General features: G+C 42.5%; 1 protein-coding gene across 4 annotated transcripts in view; it reads right to left on the reverse strand.

Moving 5' to 3' along the window:
• LOC118391768 (roundabout homolog 2-like) overlaps positions 1-22234 on the reverse strand; it is a 136114-nt gene that overhangs the window by 43981 nt on the left and 69899 nt on the right. For all 4 annotated transcript variants that reach the window (XM_052457762.1, XM_052457763.1, XM_052457760.1 and 1 more), the window contains exon 7: positions 7794-7918. In XM_052457762.1, coding sequence (XP_052313722.1) covers positions 7794-7918 — 125 coding nt within the window. The remainder of the gene's footprint in view (positions 1-7793; positions 7919-22234) is intronic.

Below are 22234 nucleotides of genomic sequence, written 5' to 3' on the forward strand. Positions count from 1 at the left end.
TATGATTTCGTAAATATTTCTAAAAACATAATTCCATTTTGACATTATGGGGTATTGTGTGAAGGTCAGTGACACGAAAACTCTAGTTAATCAATTTTAAATGCAGACTGTAACACAACAAAATGTGGAAAAAGTCAAGGGGTGTGAATACTTTCTGAGGCACTGTATGTGTGTGTGTGTTTGTTACATGCATGCAGTGTAAATACACTACCAGTCAAATGTTTGGACACACCTACTCATTCAAGGGTTTTTCTTTATTTTTACTATTTCTACATTGTAGAATAGTGGGGAAAAAAGTGTTAAACAACTGAAAATATATTTTATATTTTATATTATTCAAAGTAGCCACCTTTTGCCCGCGCTTGGCATTCTCTCAAACAGATTCACCTGGAATGCTTTTCCAACAGTCTTGAAGGAGTTCCCATTACTTCCGGCGCCGACAGAGATGGCCGCCTCGCTTCGCGTTCCTAGGAAACTATGCAGTTTTTTGTTTTTTTTACGTGTTATTTCTTACATTAGTACCCCAGGTCATCTTAGGTTTCAATACATACAGTTGAGAAGAACTACTGAATATAAGATCAGCGTCAACTCACCATCAGGATGACCAAGAATATGTTTTTTGCGACGCGGATCCTGTGTTCTGCCTTTCAAACACGACAGCGGAATGGATCCCATGCTGCGACCCCAAAAACGACTCTCCGAAAAAGAGGGAAACGAGGCGGTCTCCTGGTCAGACTCCGGAGACGGGCACACCGTGCACCACTCCCTAGCATTCTTCTTGCCAATGTCCAGTCTCTTGACAACAAGGTTGATGAAATCCGAGCAAGGGACATCAGAGACTGTAACGTTCTTTGCTTCACGGAAACATGGCTCACTGGAGAGACGCTATCCGATGCGGTGCAGCCAACAGGTTTCTCCACGCATCGCGCCGAACGGGAACAGACATCATTCTGGTAAGAAGAGGGGCGGGGGCGTATGCCTTATGGCTAACGAGACATGGTGTGATGTAAGCAACATACAGGAACTCAAATCCTTCTGTTCACCTGATTTAGAATTCCTCACAATCAAATGTAGACCGCATTACCTACCAAGAGAATTATCTTCGATTATAATCACAGCCGTATATATCCCCCCCCAAGCAGACACATCGATAGCTCTGAACAAACTTTATTTAACTCTTTGCAAACTGGAAACCATTTATCCGGAGGCTGCATTCATTGTTGCTGGGGATTTTAACAAGGCTAATCTGAAAACAAGACTCCCTAAATTTTATCAGCATATCGATTGCGCAACCAGGGGTGGAAAAACCTTGGATCATTGTTACTCTAACTTCCACGACGCATATAAGGCCCTGCCCCGCCCCCTTTTGGAAAAGCTGACCACGACTCCATTTTGTTGATCCCTGCCAACAGACAGAAACTAAAACAAGAGGCTCCCACGCTGAGGTCTGTCCAACGCTGGTCCGACCAAGCTGACTCCACACTCCAAGACTGCTTCCATCATGTGGACTGGGATATGTTTCGTATTGCGTCAGTTAACAATATTGACGAATACGCTGATTCGGTGTGCGAGTTCATTAGAACGTGTGTTGAAGAGGTCGTTCCCATAGCAACGATCAAAACATTCCCTAACCAGAAACCGTGGATTGATGGCAGCATTCGCGTGAAACTGAAAGCGCGAACCACTGCTTTTAATCAGGGCAAGGTGTCTGGTAACATGACCGAATACAAACAGTGCAGCTATTCCCTCCGCAAGGCTATCAAACAAGCTAAGCGTCAGTACAGAGAAAAGTAGAATCTCAATTCAATGGTCAGACACAAGAGGCATGTGGCAGGGTCTACAGTCAATCACGGACTACAGGAAGAAATCCAGCCCCGTCACGGACCAGGATGTCTTGCTCCCAGGCAGACTAAATAACTTTTTTGCCCGCTTCGAGGACAATACAGTGCCACTGACACGGCCTGCAACGGAAACGTGCGGTCTCTCCTTCACTGCAGCCGAGGTGAGTAAGACATTTAAACGTGTTAACCCTCGCAAGGCTGCAGGCCCAGACGGCATCCCCAGCCGCGCCCTCAGAGCATGCGCAGACCAGCTGGCCGGTGTGTTTACGGACATATTCAATCAATCCCTATACCAGTCTGCTGTTCCCACATGCTTCAAGAGGGCCACCATTGTTCCTGTTCCCAAGAAAGCTAAGGTAACTGAGCTAAACGACTACCGCCCGTAGCACTCACTTCCGTCATCATGAAGTGCTTTGAGAGACTAGTCAAGGACCATATCACCTCCACCCTACCTGACACCCTAGACCCACTCCAATTTGCTTACCGCCCAAATAGGTCCACAGACGATGCAATCTCAACCACACTGCACACTGCCCTAACCCATCTGGACAAGAGGAATACCTATGTGAGAATGCTGTTCATCGACTACAGCTCGGCATTCAACACCATAGTACCCTCCAAGCTCGTCATCAAGCTCGAGACCCTGGGTCTCGACCCCGCCCTGTGCAACTGGGTACTGGACTTCCTGACGGGCCGCCCAGGTGGTGAGGGTGGGCAACAACATCTCCTCCCCGCTGATCCTCAACACTGGGGCCCCACAAGGGTGCGTTCTGAGCCCTCCCCTGTACTCCCCGTTCACCCACGACTGCGTGGCCACGCACGCCTCCAACTCAATCATCAAGTTTGCGGACGACACAACAGTGGTAGGCTTGATTACCAACAACGACGAGACGGCCTACAGGGAGGAGGTGAGGTCCCTCGGAGTGTGGTGTCAGGAAAATAACCTCACACTCAACGTCAACAAAACTAAGGAGATGATTGTGGACTTCAGGAAATAGCAGAGGGAACACCCCCCTATCCACATCGATGGAACAGTAGTGGAGAGGGTAGCAAGTTTTAAGTTCTTCGGCATACACATCACAGACAAACTGAATTGGTCCACTCACACAGACAGCATCGTGAAGAAGGCGCAGCAGCGCCTCTTCAACCTCAGGAGGCTGAAGAAATTCGGCTTGTCACCAAAAGCACTCACAAACTTCTACAGATGCACAATCGAGAGTATCCTGGCGGGCTGTATCACCACCTGGTACGGCAACTGCTCCGCCCTCAACCGTAAGGCTCTCCAGAGGGTAGTGAGGTCTGCACAACGCATCACCGGGGGCAAACTACCTGCCCTCCAGGACACCTACACCACCCGATGTTACAGGAAGGCCATAAAGATCATCAAAGACATCAACCACCCGAGCCACTGCCTGTTCACCCCGCTATCATCTAGAAGGCGAGGTCAGTACAGGTGCATCAAAGCTGGGACTGAGAGACTGAAAAACAGCTTCTATCTCAAGGCCATCAGACTGTTAAACAGCCACCACTAACATTGAGTGGCTGCTGCCAACACACTGACACTGACTCAACTCTAGCCACTTTAATAATGGGAATTGATGGGAAATAATGTAAATATATCACTAGCCACTTTAAACAATGCTACCTTATATAATGTTACTTACATACCCTACATTATTCATCTCATATGTATACGTATATACTGTACTCTATATCATCTACTGCATATTTATGTAATACATGTATCACTAGCCACTTTAACTATTCCACTTTGTTTACATACTCATCTCATATGTATATACTGTACTCGATACCATCTACTGTATCTTGCCTATGCTGCTCTGTACCATCACTCATTCATATATCCTTATGTACATATTCTTTATCCCCTTACACTGTGTATAAGACAGTAGTTTTGGAATTGTTAGTTAGATTACTTGTTGGTTATTACTGCATTGTCGGAACTAGAAGCACAAGCATTTCGCTACGCTCGCATTAACATCTGCTAACCATGTGTATGTGACAAATAAAATTTGATTTGATTTGACATACAGTGGGGCAAAAAAGTATTTAGTCAGCCACCAATTGTGCAAGTTCTCCCACTTTAAAAGACGAGAGAGGCCTTCAACATAGGTACACTTCAAATATGATAGACAAAATGAGGGGGAAAAAATCAGAAAATCACATTGTAGGATTTTTAATGAATTTCTTTGCAAATTATGGTGGAAAATAAGTATTTGGTCAATAACAAAAGTTTATCTCAATACTTTCTTATATACCCTTTGATGGCAATGACAGAGATCAAACGTTTTCTGTAAGTCTTCACAAGGTTTTCACACACTGTTGCTGGTATTTTGGCCCATTCCTCCATGCAGATATCCTCTAGACCAAAAGTTCTATTTTGGTTTCATCTGACCATATGACATTCTCCCAATCTTCTTCTGAATCATCCAAATGCTCTCTAGCAAACTTCAGACGGGCCTGGACATGTACTGGCTTAAGCAGGGGGACACGTCTAGCACTGCAGGATTTGAGTCCCTGGCGGCGTAGTGTGTTACTGATGGTAGGTTTTGTTACTTTGGTCCCAGCTCTCTGCAGGTCATTCACTAGGTCCCCCCGTGTGGTTCTGGGATTTTTGCTCACTGTTCTTGTGATCATTTTGACCCCACGGGGTGAGATCTTGCGTGAAGCCCCAGATAGAGGGAGATTATCAGTGGTCTTGTATGTCTTCCATTTCCTAATAATTGCTCCCACAGTTGATTTCTTCAAACCAAGCTGCTTACCTATTGCAGATTCAGTCTTCCCAGCCTGGTGCAGGTCTACAATTTTGTTTCTGGTGTCCTTTGACAGCTCTTTGGTCTTGGCCATAGTGGAGTTTGGAGTGTGACTGTTTGAGGTTGTGGACAGGTGTCTTTTATACTGATAACAAGTTCAAACAGGTGCCAATAATACAGGTAACGAGTGGAGGACAGAGGAGCCTCTTAAAGAAGAAGTTACAGGTCTGTGAGAGCCAGAAATATTGCTTGTTTGTAGGTGACCAAATACTTATTTATTTTCCACCATAATTTGCAAATAAATTCATAAAAAATCCTACAATGTGATTTTCTGGATTTCTTTTCTAATTTTGTATGTCATAGTTGAAGTGTACCTATGATAAAATTACAGGCCTCTCTCATCTTTTTAAGTGGGAGAACTTGCACAATTGGTGGCTGACTAAATACTTTTTTGCCCCACTGTATGCTGAGCACTTGTTGGCTGCTTTTCCTTCACTCTGCAGTCCAACTCATCCCAAACCATCTCCATTGGGTTGAGGTCGGGTGATTGTGGAGGCCAGGTCATCTGATGCAGCACTCAATCACTCTCCTTCTTTGTCAAATAGCCCTTGCACAGCTTGGAGGTGTGTTGGGCCATTTTCCTGTAGAAAAACAAATGATAGTCCCACTAAGCACAAACCAGATGGGATGGTGTATCGTTGCAGAATTCTGTGGTAGCCATGCTGGTAAGTGTGCCTTGAATTCTAAATCACCAATCCACCTCCTCCTCCATGCTTCACGGTGGGAACTACACATGCGTAGATCATTCATTTACCTACTCTGTGTCTCACAAAGACACAGAAGTTGGAACCAATTTACATTTGGACTCAAAAGACCAAAGGACAGATTTTCACCGGTTTAATGTCCATTGCTCATGTTTCTTAACCCAAGTAAGTCTCTTCTTGGTATTGGTGTCCTTTAGTCGTGGTTTCTTTGCAGGAATTCGACCACGAAGTCCTGATTCAAGCTGTCTCATCTGAAACTGTTGATGTTGAGATGTGTCTGTTACTTGAACTCTGTGTATTTATTTGGGCTGCAATTTCTGAAACTGGTAACTCTGATGAACTTATCCTCTGCAGCAGAGGTAACTCTGGGTCTTCCTTTCTTGTGGCGGTCTTCATGAGAGCTAGTTTCAGCATCACTCTTGATGGTGTTTGCCACTGCACTTTAAAATTTCCGGATTGACTGACCTTGACTGACCTGAAATTCCACAAATTTACTTTTAACCACGCACACCTATTAATTAAAATGCATTCCAGATGACTACCTAATGAAGATAGTTGAGAGAATGCCACGGGTGTGCAAAGCTGTCATTAAGGCAAAGGGTGGCTACTTTGAAGAATCTCAGTGTTTAACACTTTTTTGGTTACTGCAATGATTACATATGTGTTATTTCATAGTTTTGATGTCTTCACTTATTTTACAATGTAGAAAATTATAAAAATAAAGAAAACCCTTGAATGAATAGGTGTGTCCAAACGTTTGACTGGCACTGTACGTGTGTGTGGTTTTTGCTGCCTCCAATGTGTATTTCACAAGTTTTCAGGAGTGCAATGCTCTTTGACTCTGTCCTCGAAGAGGCTTAGAGCTGATCGGTGGAGAGCCCATGGCTAGAGGTCAAGGGTGAAGGTATAATTGTGTGTGATGGCGAGAGGCAGAGAAGGAGGGAGAAAGGGAGGGCTCCACCGTGATGCTTAGAGGGGGGGATAGAGGGAGAAGAGGGTCACAGAGGAATAGAGGGAGGGATAGAAAGAGGGAGGAGAGGGGCACAGAGGGATAGAGGGAATCATTTCGCTGCCCAGAGACAGCTAGACCAAAGAGAAGCCCTCAGTTCTGCTCTCCATGGGTCTTGTGCTATTTAGAGCCAGGCAGTTTGGTGTTATCTAACACAGCCCTGGCAGGGCTACAAAGGGGGGCGCTCTCTCTCTCCCTCTCTCTCCCTCCCTCTTTCCCTCTCTCTCTCTCTGCACCTCCTATACAGTACTCCCACATGAAATCCTTCGCTCTTTCCTTCTGCATTCATTTACTTTTCCCATTCCCTACCCTCTTTCTCATTGGCAACTCTTTGTTTCTACATCTCCCACTCTCTAGCTATACCAACCAACCCCTCACTCCCTCTTTCCACCTTCACCCTCTTCATCTCTCTCTCTCTCCATCTCTCCCCCTCATCTGTCCCTAAGAGCGGTGCTACAGGCTCCCATGCACACACTCAACCACCAGGCCTTTCAGCATGTTGATGCTTCGCAGAACCAGTGACACACACACACACACACACACACACACACACACACACACACACACACACACACACACACACACACACACACACACACACACACACACACACACACACACACACACACACACACACACACACACACACACACACTCTTCGATGCCTAAGGAGCCTATATACTCCTGGTGAGATCTGCTCTAAAATGTAATATATAAAGGGGATTGCACATTACACCACAGACACTAGTGTTCACCTGTGTGTGTTTTTTTTTAAAAATCAGACATGACGCCATATACGCAATCCTTTGTGGACCCCAGGAAGAGTATAGCTGCTGAGTTAAAATACTATCAACAATTCCTTCAATGTGTGTGTTTCTCAGTGTGACTTGCCCAGGGACTGTGCTCAACCGAGAGAAAGCAGAGCCTGATAGCAACATTCAATGCTAGCAGAGCCAAGAACATGACAGACTAGAGAAGGTTCTCCTTAGGATAACCTTTATTTAACTAGGCAAGTCAGTTAAGAACACATTCATTATTTAGAATGACGGCCTACCCCAGCCAAACCCTAACGACGTTGTTCGCCGCCCTATGGGACTCCCAATTACGGACGGTTGTGATACAGCCTGGAATCGAACCAGGTTGGTGGTCGCATGGCAATTTTTAAACCATGTTTTAATGATACCAATGCATTGTGTTTATATTGTACCAGTTTTCATAAGGAGGTTTATATTATGTGTGGTAACTTCATCCACCATCAACTTTGTACTTATCTGTATCCATGTCAGCCATTTTGTGCCAAAACCATGCTGACTGAACACCAGTTTCCACAGTGGAGTGGTCATATTGGTGTATACAGAATGACTGTGACCTGACCTGATACAATATTCCATGGTGTGCGTCTTACCTGGCTGCCTTCTTTCTGCCAGAACACAGCAGGTGGAGGGTTGCCCTTGGTGCCACAGAGGAAGGTTACGGTGCGACCCTGGCCTGTGATCTGGTCCCGGGGTCGAACAACAATCTGAGGGGGCACTGTAGAGAGAGGGAAGAGTATGTTAGAATATCTAAAAAGGATGTGCATGTTTTTATTTCTGCTGGACTGTGTGTTAACTCATTTCTCTACGTCAGGATGTGTGTGTGTACACGTGTGTGAGTGACCCTTTCTTAATGTGAGTGTGTGTCAGGTCTGCATGCACTGTGTATGTCAACCAAGCTGTCACCACTGACACTGTGCACGTGTCCAATTCTTAGGGGCCCACCAAAATTCTGTGTGAGGATAACAGTTCATCCCTTTCTATATAACACAAACACTACGGGCACACACACACACGCACACACACGCACACACACCTCTGTTTAAATCACCACTTTGACACCCAAACCTGCTTAAAGGGCTGTGTTTTGAAATGTCAGAAAGAGAACAAAGCATTTGACGGAAAACAGAGATGCAATGAGGGCGCTTTGTGTGTGTGGATTTCTAGTACAGACATCATTTTCCAGTACACACTTGACAATTTCTCGTACACACTTGTCTTCATCGAGAAACTCCATGTAGGCAGATGCCCCACCACATTTAACATTGATAAAGAGCTTTCAAAAATGAGTCCTGCTCGGTGCAGTGATAGAACTGAGCATCACGTCCATGTCGCTACAGCAACGACATTCGAACTTGTGCACGGTTTCTTCAATTACAATTTCTTCACATATTACATCTGTTTTCATGGGCTCGTGTTTTGAAGCCCTCTCGAGAAAAAATTGTTCATGTCGAAAATCCATGCTATTACAAACTTGCTTCCTCATATTATCGTTGCGATGCTGACCCGAACAAGAGCCACTGCAGCTTATAGGACTAGGATTGTTTTTTAAAGCTCTACTTACAAGAATGTGACCCAGTGTAATTTGCAGCTAGTTAGCACTGGCTAGTTGAATTCTCATTGGCCTCTGTGTCCTTGCCAAAAGTATAGGGTCATTGGAGCCTGCTCTTCTATATGCTAATTGGCTACCATATATGGGCTGCTGGAGGAGCATATAGAGGATCCCACTCTGCCTCTCTATCCAACCCTTGTAAAAATCCAACCTTGTAAAAATGATGTATTTGAAAGACAATAATAATAAAATGGGAAATAGGGGAGAACCCCCCCTCACTATATCCTCACAATCTCTCCTCCATGACGACCTATCACACCCACGCACATACCCAAACACACACATACAGCAACCTCTTGATTGCTATTGATCACACCACGAGCTATTGGCTCATTTTGCACGGAGGGACTGAATGTGTAATGATGTCACCTTTGCCCTTGTGGTGCCTAATTGATTTCTCATCTCCCTGCCTGATCCCCCCTCTCTTATTTCACTTTCTCTCTCAATTGGAGATGGGGAGGAAGGGGGGTAGAAAGAAAGGTATTGAAGGCCAGGGGGTAGAGAGAGAGGAGAGAGGTGGGGTGTGTGTGTGTGTGTGTGTGTGGAGTGAGTGAGTGAGAGCTAGTCCTGGGGCTCTGTTCACAAACAGAAACAGACCCCACAGAGCCCCAAGACAGCAACACAATTAGACCCAACCAAAAGATAATTACTTGACACATTGGAAATAATCTACAAAAAAACAGCAAACTAGAATGCTATTTGGACCTAAACAGAGAGTACACAGTGGCAGAATACCTGACCACTGTGACTGACCCACAATTAAGAAAATCTTTGACTATGTACAGACTCAGTGAGCATAACCTTGCTATTGAGAAAGGCTGCCGCAGGCAGACATGGCTCTCAAAAGAAGACAGGCTATGTGCACACTGCCCACAAAAATGAGGTGGAAACTGAGCTGCACTTCCTAACCTCCTGACAAAAGTATGACCATATTAGAGACACATATTTCGCTCAGATTACACAGACCCACAAAGAATTTGAAAACAATTCCAATTTTGATAAACTCCCATATCTGTTGGGTGAAATACCACAGTGTGCAATGTGACCTGTTGCCACAAGAAAAGGGAAACCAGTGAAGCACAAACACCAATATATTTATGTTTATTTACTTTCCCTTTTCATACTTAAACTATTTGCACATCATTACAACACTGTATATAGACATAATATGACATTTGAAATGTCTTTATTCTTTTGGAACTGTTGTGAGAGTAAAGTTTACTGTTATTTTTGTTGTTGTTTATTTAACTTTTGTTTATTAGCTATTTCACTTGCTTTGCCAATGTAAACATATGTTTCTCATGCCAATAAAGCCCCTTAAATTAAATTGAAAGAAAGAAGAGATAGTTGGGGGGGGTGAGAGGTCAGAGAGAGGTCAGAGAGAAAAGGGGGCAAAAAAGAGAGCGAGAGAGTAGAGAGACGGAGGGAGGTACATTTACAGAGAGGAGGAAGTAAAAGGGAAAACGGAAGAGGTCTAGCAGAGCACAAAAATAGTGCCTTGGGTAGTATCCTCTTTACCTCTGCTCTCATTTCCTTTCAATTCATCAAACTTTCATCCTCCTCGATCGACCCCTTCTCCCTGCCACCCTCGCTCTTCGCACAGTGGGACATAAATCACTCGCAAAATAGACCCAGGGCAGAGGTCACGGAGGGTCGTGTCCAGGGGTCAAACGAGACTCCACATGCCAACCCTAAAGGTCAACAAGGTCAAATCTGACATCCCCCTGCTGTCTGTCATTTGGGCGTTGGGCGGTGGGGAAGAAGAAGAGCTAGCTAGCGAACAAAAGTAAACACCAGCAAAAGCCATAATCTATGTTTCACCATATTCTGTCTCAGTAGCTATCTCCGGGGCCTGCACTCTTATTGATTCAATCCCATTCTCACGGCTCACGCAAGTGCTGAAATAGTGAAGAAACGCAGCATAATACCCACATCTTATGTAATCTCACCGTAGGCTTGTGCACACACAGACAGAGACATGTACAACAAAAACGTACAGTGCCTTCAGAGAGCATTCACAACCCTCGACTTTTTCCATAATTTGTTGTGTTATTCAGTCTGAATTTAAAATGGATTAAATAAAGATAGTTTGTCACTGGTCTACACTCTAAAAACAAATGTGCTACTATCTAGAACCTAAAAGGGTTCTTTGGCTGTCCCCATAGGAGAACCCTTTGAAGAAGCCTTATTGGTTCCAGGTAGAACCCTTTCCACAGAGGGTTCTACATGGAACCCAAAATAATTTCACCTGGAACCAAAAATGGTTATCCTATGGGGACAGCCAAGGAACCCTTTAGAAACCCGTATCCTACGTGTCCACACAACACCCCATAATGTCAAAGTGGAATTCTGCTTTCGAAATTGAAACAAATTAATAAAAAATGTAATGCTGAAATGTCTTGAGTCAATAGGTATTTAACCCCTTTGTTGTGGCAAGCCTAAATGATTCAGGAGTAAAGATGTGCTTTACAAGTCACATAATAAGTTGCATATCTGTACCCCACACATACAGACAATAGAGCAGTACATTTCAAACACAGATTCAACCACAAAGACCAGTGAGGTTTTTCTATGCCTTGCAAAGGCCCCCTATTGATAGATGGATAAAAAAATAAAAGCAGACATTGAATATCCCTTTGAGCATGTTGACGTTATTAATTACACTTGGTGTATCAATAGATAAAGGCGTCCTTCCTAAATAAGGAAATCGCTCAGGGATTTCACTATGAAAACAGTTACAGAGTTTAATGGCTGTGATTGAAAACTGACAATAGATCAACAACATTGTAGTTACTCCACAACACTAACCTAATTGACAGAGTAAAAAGAAGGAAGCCTGTACAGAAGGATGCCAAACCATGCATCCCAGGTACTAAAGTAATACTGCAAAAAATGTGGCAAAGCAATTAACATTTTGTCCTGAATACAAAGTGTTATATTTGTGGTAAATCCAATACATTACTGAATACCACTCTCTTCCAAACATAGTGGTGGCTGCATCATGTTATGTGTATGAATCGAGATGTCCAGTTAAGGACTGGAGAGTTTTTCAGGGTAAAAAAGAAAGTGAATGGAGGTAGGCACAGGCAAAATCCTAGAAGAAAACATGATTCCACCAGACACTGGGAGATGTATTCACCTTTCAGCAGGACAATAACCTATAACACAAGGCCAAATCTACTCTGGAGTTGTTTACCAAGAAGACAGTAAATGTTTCTGAGTGGCCGAGTTGCAAGTTTTATCTTAAATCTATTTCAACATCTATGGCACGACCTGAAAATGGTTGTGCACTCTAGCAATGATCAACAACCAATTTGACAGAGCTTGAACATTTTTGAAAATAATAATGGGCTAATGTTCAGGAAACCAGGTGTGGAAAGCTCTTAGAGACTTAGCCAAGACTAACAGATATAATCGCTGCCAGAGCTGCTTCTACAAAGCATTGACTCAAGGTTGTGAATACTTAGTTATATGAGATATTACTGTATTTCATTTTCAATAAATGTGATTTATTTTCAAAAACATGTTTTCACTTTGTCATTATAGGGTATTATGTGTAGATGGGTGAGCGAAAACATTTTTTAATCCATTTTGAATTCAGGCTGTGACTATCATTAAATGTGAAGACTTATTTTATCAAATCAATTCTCTAGGTTGAATTATTACGTGATGAAACTAACCATGTAAACATGAATTAACTAGGAAGTTGGGCCACCACGGAAAGTGTTGCGATTACAAAGTTTAAAAAATCCAAATATAACTCATATTTTAATATCTGGTCAATTAATCTTCTATTAATGAATTATGAATTTTTACCTCATTTGTCTCATTCCAAACATCAGAAAATTCTTGGTTATCTGCACAAACCCTAGTTTACATAATGAATCAGCAATATACAAATTGGCTTAATTATTTATTTACTAAATAATCACAGAAATGCATAACAAACAAACAGTAGATATTAGTTACTAACAACAATAGAAAAGTCCCGAGTGGGCTAAGCTGATATGACGGTTTGGTAGACAAAGGACAGGGGTGGGGACTGAGAAAGAGCGGAGTCTCTGGTTAACTTTCCCAGAAGTCATGTCTTCGTGGTTGTAGATACTTCAGAGTACCACAATGTTCACAGAATAAATGCTTCGGCGGCTGTCGGTATTCCTTTTTCTAAGTTTACGTAGTTTCTAGCTGCAAACTAGTAATTTGTGTCGTCTAGAATTTGCTCCTTCTACTGTAGTGAACGATAATCTCAGAGTTGAACAATTTCCAGCCATGTAGCCAAAACAACAGCTTCTGGGGCCTATAGAATTGTAGCCATTCCAACGTGGGGACTCTGTCCCAGCGTCCTCTGTCTTCTTAATTATTCGAGATGTCCGGCTTACCGTGGGTCTCTTTGGCGTGAAATGTACATTTCGTCACGGGTGGTTTTATACTCTGGAGTAGAAAAGGGCGGTTCCATGACGCCAACGTAATGTCTATGCTCACGTGGGCGTGGCCATTGAGTTGGTTAACTTAATATGAAAACCCATACTCTCATTTAGAAGGTTAACATCACATTACATCTTTTCACAAATAGTTTCATGTTTAATCACATTCATTTCACAATATTTAGATATAAACATGACAGCTGGGAAATGTACACATTAAGAGATAGAGTTATGTGTGTTTCCTGTCCTTCATGAGGTCACCAAATGAAACACACTCATCATAACTGTCCTTCAAGTGTCCACGGACCATTTCTACACTACACATTTCTACACTACACAAATCTTCTTTAGTTCTCCCATTTAGGAGAGGAGTTTTAGAGTTTTGATTAGGAGTTTTGATTATGAGTTTTGAACTAAGAGGAGCTCTTGGTTCTGGTAGACTCTCTCAATACTGCATGGCAGTTTCTACCAGGTATTTAAGACCTGACATAAAGTCGTCATAAAACTGTGGAGAGAGAGAGATAGAAGGCTCTGCTCACACTTACTGGTCTGAGGCCAAGACACACGACCAACAACATTGGACACTTTATGGAACATCAAAGAAATCAGAAATACAGACATTGTCCTCCTACAAGAAACATGGTATAGAGGAGAAGGACCCACTGGTTGCCCTCTAGGTTACAGAGACCTGGTAGTCCCATCCAACAAACTACCAGGTGTGAAACAGTGAAGGGACTCAGGGGGTATGCTAATTTGGTATAGAGCAAACCTAACTCACTCCATTAAATTAATCAAAACAGGAACATTTTACATTTGGCTAGAAATTCAAAAGGAAATGATCTTAACAGAGAAAAATGTCCTCCTGTGTGCTACCTATATCCCCCCACTAGAATCCCCATACTTTAATGAATACAGCTTCTCTATCCTGGAGGGGGAAATCAATCATTTCCAGGCCCAAGGACATGTACTAGTCTGTGGCGACCTAAACCAGACAAGAACCTGACACCCTCAGCACACAGGGGGACAAACACCTTCCTGGAGGTGACAGCATTCCCTCCCCCATATTCCCCCCTAGGCCCAACTATGACAACATAACCAACAAAAATGGGCCACAACTCCTGCAGCTCTGTCGCACACTGGGTATGTTTATAGTCAATGGTATGCTTTGAGGGGACTCCTATGGTAGGTAAACCTATAGCTCATCTCTTGGCAGTAGTACTGTAGACTACTTTATCACTGACCTCAACCCAGAGTCTCTCAGAGCGTTCACAGTCAGCCCACTGGCGCCCCTCTATCAGATCACAGCAAAATCACAGTCTATTGAATAGAGCAATACTCAATCATTAGGCATCAAAGCCAAAGGAACTGAGTAATATTAAGAAATGCTATAGTTGGAAGGAATGTAGTGTGGAAACCTACCAAAAAACACTTAGGCAAAAGCAAATTCAATCCCTTTTAGACAACTTCCTGGACAAAACGTTCCACTGTAATAGTGAAGGTGTCAACTTAGCAGTATAAAATCTCAACATTATATTTGACCTATCAGCTTCCCTATCAAATCCAAAAAATGTCAAACATAAAACTGAAGAAAATGAACAACAATGACAAATGGTTTGATGAAGAATGCAAAAACCTAAGAAAGAAATTGAGAAACCTGTCCAACCAAAAACATAGAGATCCAGAAAACCTGAGTCTATGCATCACTAAAACAATAGAGAAATACACTATGGAAAAAGAAGAAACAGCACATCAGAAATCAGCTCAATGTAATTGAAGAATCCATAGACTCTAAACACTTCTGGGAAAATTGGAAAACACTAAACAACACGAAGAATTATCTTTCCAAAATTGAGATGTATGGGTAAACCACTTCTCCAATCTTTTTGGCTCTCTAACAAATCTTAGAATCAACTATTAAAAGCTACCAGAATCCACTGGATTCTCCAATTACCTTGATTGAAAAGGCCTGTGGTGTTGATGGTGTCCTCAATGAAATTATAAAATATACAGACAACAAATTCCAATTGGTTATACTAAAACTCTAACATCCTCCTTTGGAACCACGGACTGACCACCCAAATCCACGAAAGTGGAGACAAATTTGACCCCAATAACTACCGTGGGATATGCATCAACAGCAACCTTGGGATAATCCTATGCATTATCATTAACAGCAGACTCGTACATTTCCTCAGTGAAAACAATGTACTGAGCAAATGTCAAATTTGTTTTTTTACCAAAATAGCGTACAACAGACCACGTATTCACTCTGCACACCATAATTGACAAACAAACAAACCAAAACAAAGGCAAAGGCTTATCATGCTTTGTTGATTTAAAAAAAGCCTTAGACTCAATTTGGCATGAGGGTCTGCTATACAAATAGATGGAAAGTGGTGTTGTGGGAATAACATACGACATTATAAAATCCATGTACACAAACAACAAGTGCGCGGTTTCTTCCGACAGGGCCGTGGGGTGAAAAGGGATGCCGCTTAAGCCCCACCCTCTTCAACATATACAGTATATATCAAAGAATTGGTGAGTGCACTAGAACAGTCTGCAGCACCCGGCCTCACCCTAGTAGAATCTGAAGTCAAATGTCTACTGTTTGCTGATGATCTGGTGCTTCTGTCACCAACCAAGGAGGGCCTAGATCTTCTGCACAGATTCTGCCAGACCTGGGCCCTGACAGTAAATCTCAGTAAGACCAAAATAATTGTGTTCCAAAAAAGGTCCAGTTGCCAGGACCACAAATACAAATTCCATCTAGACACCATTGCCCTAGAGCACATAAAAAACTATACATACCTTGGCCTTATAATAATAATAATAATATATGCCATTTATCATCAGCGCCACAGGTAACTTCCACAAAGCTGTGAACAATCAGAGAGACAAGGCAATAAGGGCTTTCTATGCCATCAAAAGGAACATAAAAATTGACATACCAATTAGCATCTGGCTAAAAAAATACTTGGATCAGTTAAAGAATCCATTGCCCTTCATGGTTGTGAGGTCTGGAGTCCGCTCACCAACCAAGAATTCACAAAATGGGACAAACACCAAATTGAGACTCCGCATGCAGAATTCTGCAAAAATATCCTCAGTGTACAACGTAAAACACCAAAGAATGCATGCAGAGAAGAATTAGGCCGATACCCACTAATTATCAACATCCAGAAAAGAGCCATTCAATTCTACAACCACCTAAAAGGAAGCGATTCCCAAACCTTCCATAACAATGCCATCCCCTAGAGAGAGATGAACCTGGAGAAGAGTCCCTTATTAAGAAAGCTGGTCCTGGGGCTCTGTTCACAAACACAAACAGACCCCACAGAGCCACAGGACAGCAACACAATTAGATCCAACCAAATCATGAGAAAACAAAAAGATAATTATTACACATGGGAAAGAATTAACAAAAAAAAGAGTAAACTACAATGCCATTTGGCCCTAAACAGAGAGTACACAGTGGCAGAATACCTGACCACGGTGACTGAACAAACGTAAGGAAAGCTTTGACTATGTACAGACTCAGTGAGCATAGCCTTGTTATTGACAAAGGCCGCCATAGGCAGACCTGGCTCTCAAGAGAAGACAGGTTATGTGCACACTGCCCACAAAATGAGGTGGAAACTGAGCTGCACTTCCTAACCTCCTGCCAAATGTATGACCATATTGGAGACACATATTTCCCTCAGACCCACAAAGAATTTGAAAACAAATCCAATTTTGATAAACTCCCATATCTGTTTGGTGAAATACCACAGTGTGACATCACAGCAGCAAGATTTGTGACCTGTTGTCACAAGAAAAGAACAACCAGTGGAGAACAAACAACATTATAAATACAACCCACATTTCTGTTTAGTTATTTGACCTTTTGTATTTCAACCATTTTATTATTTAGCCTTTATTTAACTAGGCAAGTCAGTTAAGAACAAATTCTTATTTACTCCACACGAGACAAGGGGCTTGATTACGACGACTTGACCAGGCGCAGATCCATCTACTTCGATCTTAGAATGATTGGTGCGGTTTTCAACTGGGACTTTTCCCCCTCCGCAGCTCCATCTCGAGAATAACAATGGCGATGCTTGATTTGAGGAGGCACACTCTCTTGCACATCGCCTATGGCTACAATAAATAATTAGCCATAATGGGCACAGCACAACACTGCTGAACTTCAGAGGCAGGGAAAACAGAGAAGCATGAAAGTTCTCACTTGGGATATAGCACATTGTGGGAACACACTGTAATGGATATAAAATATACATAACACCAAAATTGAGCGAACGTATCAGATGTGTCATAGGGAAGAGATGAGAAATGGCATCCACCTACTTACTACACGTTTTAGAAACTTAGTTCTATATTTAAAGCCACAATCCTGAATTAGTTTATCAGTCAAAGGTCATTTGGTTTGGTTTTAAGCTGAGGGATGGGGCTGGAGAAATGTCGGATGGCTCAAAATGGAGTCTTGCATTTATCCACCATGAAATAAAGACAATCGCTTTGAATTTAAAAAAGCGGAGTCCATTGACTTTTGTTAAGTGCCTATTGCAGCCAAGTACACACATAACTGAGAAAACATGAATATGAGAGAGTCTATTTTAACCTGTGGTAGTTCAGGACTCTTTCTTTATGATAAGATAAATGAGGGAGGCATGTTCAGAAGGAGAGTGGTGGTCAGAGTGAGAGGTAAAAGCAGCTGTGAGATGGTGTATGTGTGCGTGCATGTGTGTGTGTGTGTGTGTACAGATGTGTGTTCACGAGGAAGTGTGTGTGTGTGTGTGTGTGTGTGTGTGTGTGTGTGTGTGTGTGTGTGTGTGTGTGTGTGTGTGTGTGTGTGTGTGTGTGTGTGTGTGTGTGTGTGTGTGTGTGTGTGTGTGTGTGTGTGTGTGTGTGTGTGTGTGTGTGTGTGTGTGTGTGTGTGTGCGCGTGTGCGTGCGCATGAGTAAGTGATTGTGTACATTTGGTGTGTGTGTTTGTGTGTATAGCACTTTTCAACTGATTCCTCAGCCCCCCACATACTGTGCTTATGCTAGGCCAGATCAGAGTGCAGTTAGTTTCAGTGCTGAAGTTGAATGGAACACAGTAACTCACAGCAGGCCTCTATATCAAACTGCGGCAGACAAAGGGGTTACAACAGACGATGCACTAAGAGAAACAGGGCTCACAGTAGGTGCGCGTGCGTGTGCGTGAATAGGCCCTCAAATCCTCTAAAAGTTATACAGCTGTACCATTGAGAGCTTCTGCGTGTGCGTGAATAGGCCCTCAAATCCTCTAAAAGTTATACAGCTGTACCATTGAGAGCTTCTTGACTGGCTGTATCATTGCTTGGAATGGCAATAGCACCTCCCTTGATCGCGTGGCGCTACAGCTAACAATAGCTAACAAAATGGCTACACGGACAGAGTTGACCCTTCTAGCTTATTTGTATTTTTGCACGCAATGTATTGAGATAAGCATCAATAGGTTGACACTCGTCTTTTACTATTGACTGCAAATGTATTGACATAATCATCAACCCCGTGACACCAATATGTTTCCATAGAATGCAATGTATTGACGTAAGTGTCAATTGGTTGACACTTATCTTTCCCCATTGACTGTGATGTATTGACTTAAGTGTCAACCTTGTTACACTCATCTTTTACCATTGAATGCAATGTATTAACAACAGCTTCTATCCCCAAGCCATAAGACTGCTAAATAGCTAACAAAATGGCTACACGGACTGAGTTGACCTTTCTGTTTGTATATACAGTACCAGTCAAAAGTTTGGACACACCTACTCATTCAAGGGTTTTTCTTTATTTTTACTATTTTCTACATTGTAGAATAATGGTGAAGATATCAAAAATATGAAATAACACATATGAAATCATGTAGTAACCAAAAAAACAAATCAAAATATATTTTATATTTGAGATTCTTCAAAGTAGCCACCCTTTGCCTTAATGACAACTTTGCACACTCTTGGCATTCTTTCAACCAGTTTCATGAGTTGGTCACCTGGAATGCATTTCAATTAACAGTTTTGCCTTCTTAAAAGTTAATTTGTGTAATTTCTTTCCTTCTTAATACGTTTGAGCCAATCAGTTGTGTTGTGACAAGAGAGGGGTTCAATTCTCGGGATGACTCTCTTCTCTGTATATATCAATGATGTCGCTCTTGCTGCTGGTGATTCTCTGATCCACCGCTATGCAGACAACACCCTTTTGTATACATCTGGCCCTTCTTTGGACACTGTGCGAACGAACCTCGAAAGGAGCTTCAATGCCATACAAAACTCCTTCGGTGGCCTCCAACTGCTTTTAAATGCTAGTAAAACTAAGTGTATGCTCTTCAACCGATTGCTGCCCACACCCTCCCGCCCAACTAGCATCACTACTATGGACGTTTCTGACTACTGGTCCCTGAATACTCAGGGACCACGATCTAAAAGGTTGCTGGCCCAACGCTCTAACCACTAAACTACCTGCCTCCCCTTGCTTCCTTGGTGGTCAATTTGCTGCAAAGAAACCACTACTAAAGGACACCAATAAGAATAAAATACTTGCTTGGGCCAAGAAACACGAGCAATGGACATTAGACCGGTGGAAATCTGTCCTTTGGTCTGATGAGTCCAAATTTCAGATTATTGGTTCCAACTGCCGTGTCTTTGTGAGATTCAGAGTAGGTGAACGGATGATCTCCGCACGAGTGGCTCACACCATGAAGCATAGAGGAGAAGTTGTGATGGTGCTTTGCTGGTGACACTGTCTGTGATTTATTTAGAAGTCAAGGCACACATAACCAGCATGTCTACCACAGCATAAATCTGCAGTGATATGACATCCCATCTGGTTTGTGCTTAGTGGGACTATAATTTATTTTTCAACAGGACAATGACCCAACACAACTCCAGGCTGTGTAAGGGATATTTGACCAAGAAGGAGAGTGATGAAGTGCTGCATCAGATGATCTGGCCTCCACATTCACCCGACCTCAACCCAATTGAGATGGTTTTGGATGAGTTGGATCACAGAGTGAAGGAAAAGCAGCCAACTAGTGCTCAGCATATGTGGAAATCCTTCAAGACTGTTCGAAAAGCATTCCTTATGAAGCTGGTTGAGAGAATTCCAAGAGTGTGCAACGCTGTCATCAAGGCAAAATTTGGCTACTTTGAAGAATCTTAAATATAAAATATATTTAGACTTGTTTGACACTTTTTGGTTACTACATGATTCCATATGTATTATTTCATAGTTTTGATGTCTTCACTATTATTCTACAATGACAATGTAGAAAATAGTGAAAATAAAAGCCCTTGAATGAGTAGGTGTGTCCAAACTTTTGACTGGTACTGTGTATATATATACAACTTTCTTTGCAGTCTCTATGCACACTCACAGGGCCCTACACAGTAACACACACACATTGACACTCCAACATACACACAAACACTCACAAACACTCATAATTTGCTCACACACACACACACACATGCACATACAATACATTTATACTGACTCTACACATACACACACACACTCACACAATTATATTCGCTGCTGCTACTCTGTTTATCATACTATCCTGATGCCCAATCACCTTACCCCTATACATATGTCCCTCCATTACTCCAGTATCGCTGTACATTGTAAATATGGTATTGGAACTGACTGACCCTGTATATATTATGCTTACTTACTTTCTCGTGTTCTTCTTATTTTTATTTCTCATGTATTTTTCTTCTACCTTATGTTGTTTTAGTATTACATTGTTATGGATTACTGCATTGTTGGGTTTAGAGCTAGCAAGAAAGACATTTCACACACACACACACACACACACGCACGCACGCACGCACACACGCACACACACACACACACACACACACACACACACACACACACACACACACACACACACACACACACACACACACACACACACACACGGTAAGCAACAAAGCACAGCCATGTCCTCGGAGAGAGCTCCTCAGGGGCTAAGAGTGACAGGCAGCTGTCACAGTCACACGATGATGTCGACAGACAACAGCCACATACATACGCTCGAGTAGACCCGCTCGCAATTAAAAATGCACCCAAACGCTATTAATACTGCATCAAAAAGACAATGTTTTAAGCTTGAGAGGACTTGTAAAAGACCTGCTAAAGTTAAAGTTACCCCCTGTAGAACAGAATGAACGAGTACAAGTTTTTGCCCTGAAGAAAACAATTGAAAGAGCTTTTTGTGCTAAACTCCTTGCTTTCATGTAGATCTAATCCATAGTAAATTAGGAAGATTAAAGTGAACCTGTGTGTACTGACATTGCATGCTGATATGTTGCTGATAAATGGATATCTTAATGTAGTTGTTTTTTTTCTTCATAAATTCAGTCTATTTTCTCTCTCTCTTTCTCTCTATTTTTCCCTTTGTTTCTTTATTTCTCTCACTCTCTCTCTCTCTCTCTCAAGCACACACACACACACACACACACACACACACACACACACACACACACATACACACATACACCCTGTCCTCTCTCTATCTCTCACCCACTCTCTCCTCTCTGACCCACTTGCTCAATAATTGGGTTGTTTTCCGCCCCACACAAGACTGCCTATTTAACAGGCTTTCAGACATCGCCCCAGTGCCTTCCCAGTCTTTAATCTGTTGTATCTAAATTAGTCTTACACCTTATTTCCCCCTCTATTGTCCCTGTCCTTTATACATGCTAATATGCAGGGCAGTTTAGGAAATTACACGCTGAGATTATGTTATGATTTTAATGGCGCTGCGGGCATGATAAAAAAGATCCTTTGAGATTGCTATCCCGGACGAGCCCCCATTAAGGGACCCACCCGTTTCTTCTCTTTTCCCCTCCACTTCTCATTTTGTGCAAAATGTTTATTGTCTGATGGGAAGGTTTTTTTATACTGTTCTTCAACAAGCCAATTATAAGTGGAGTCTTTCCCCCCCGTCTTTCCTCCTTATGCCC

The sequence above is a fragment of the Oncorhynchus keta genome, chromosome 12, assembly GCF_023373465.1.
Source record: "Oncorhynchus keta strain PuntledgeMale-10-30-2019 chromosome 12, Oket_V2, whole genome shotgun sequence".
Lineage (NCBI taxonomy): Eukaryota > Metazoa > Chordata > Actinopteri > Salmoniformes > Salmonidae > Oncorhynchus > Oncorhynchus keta.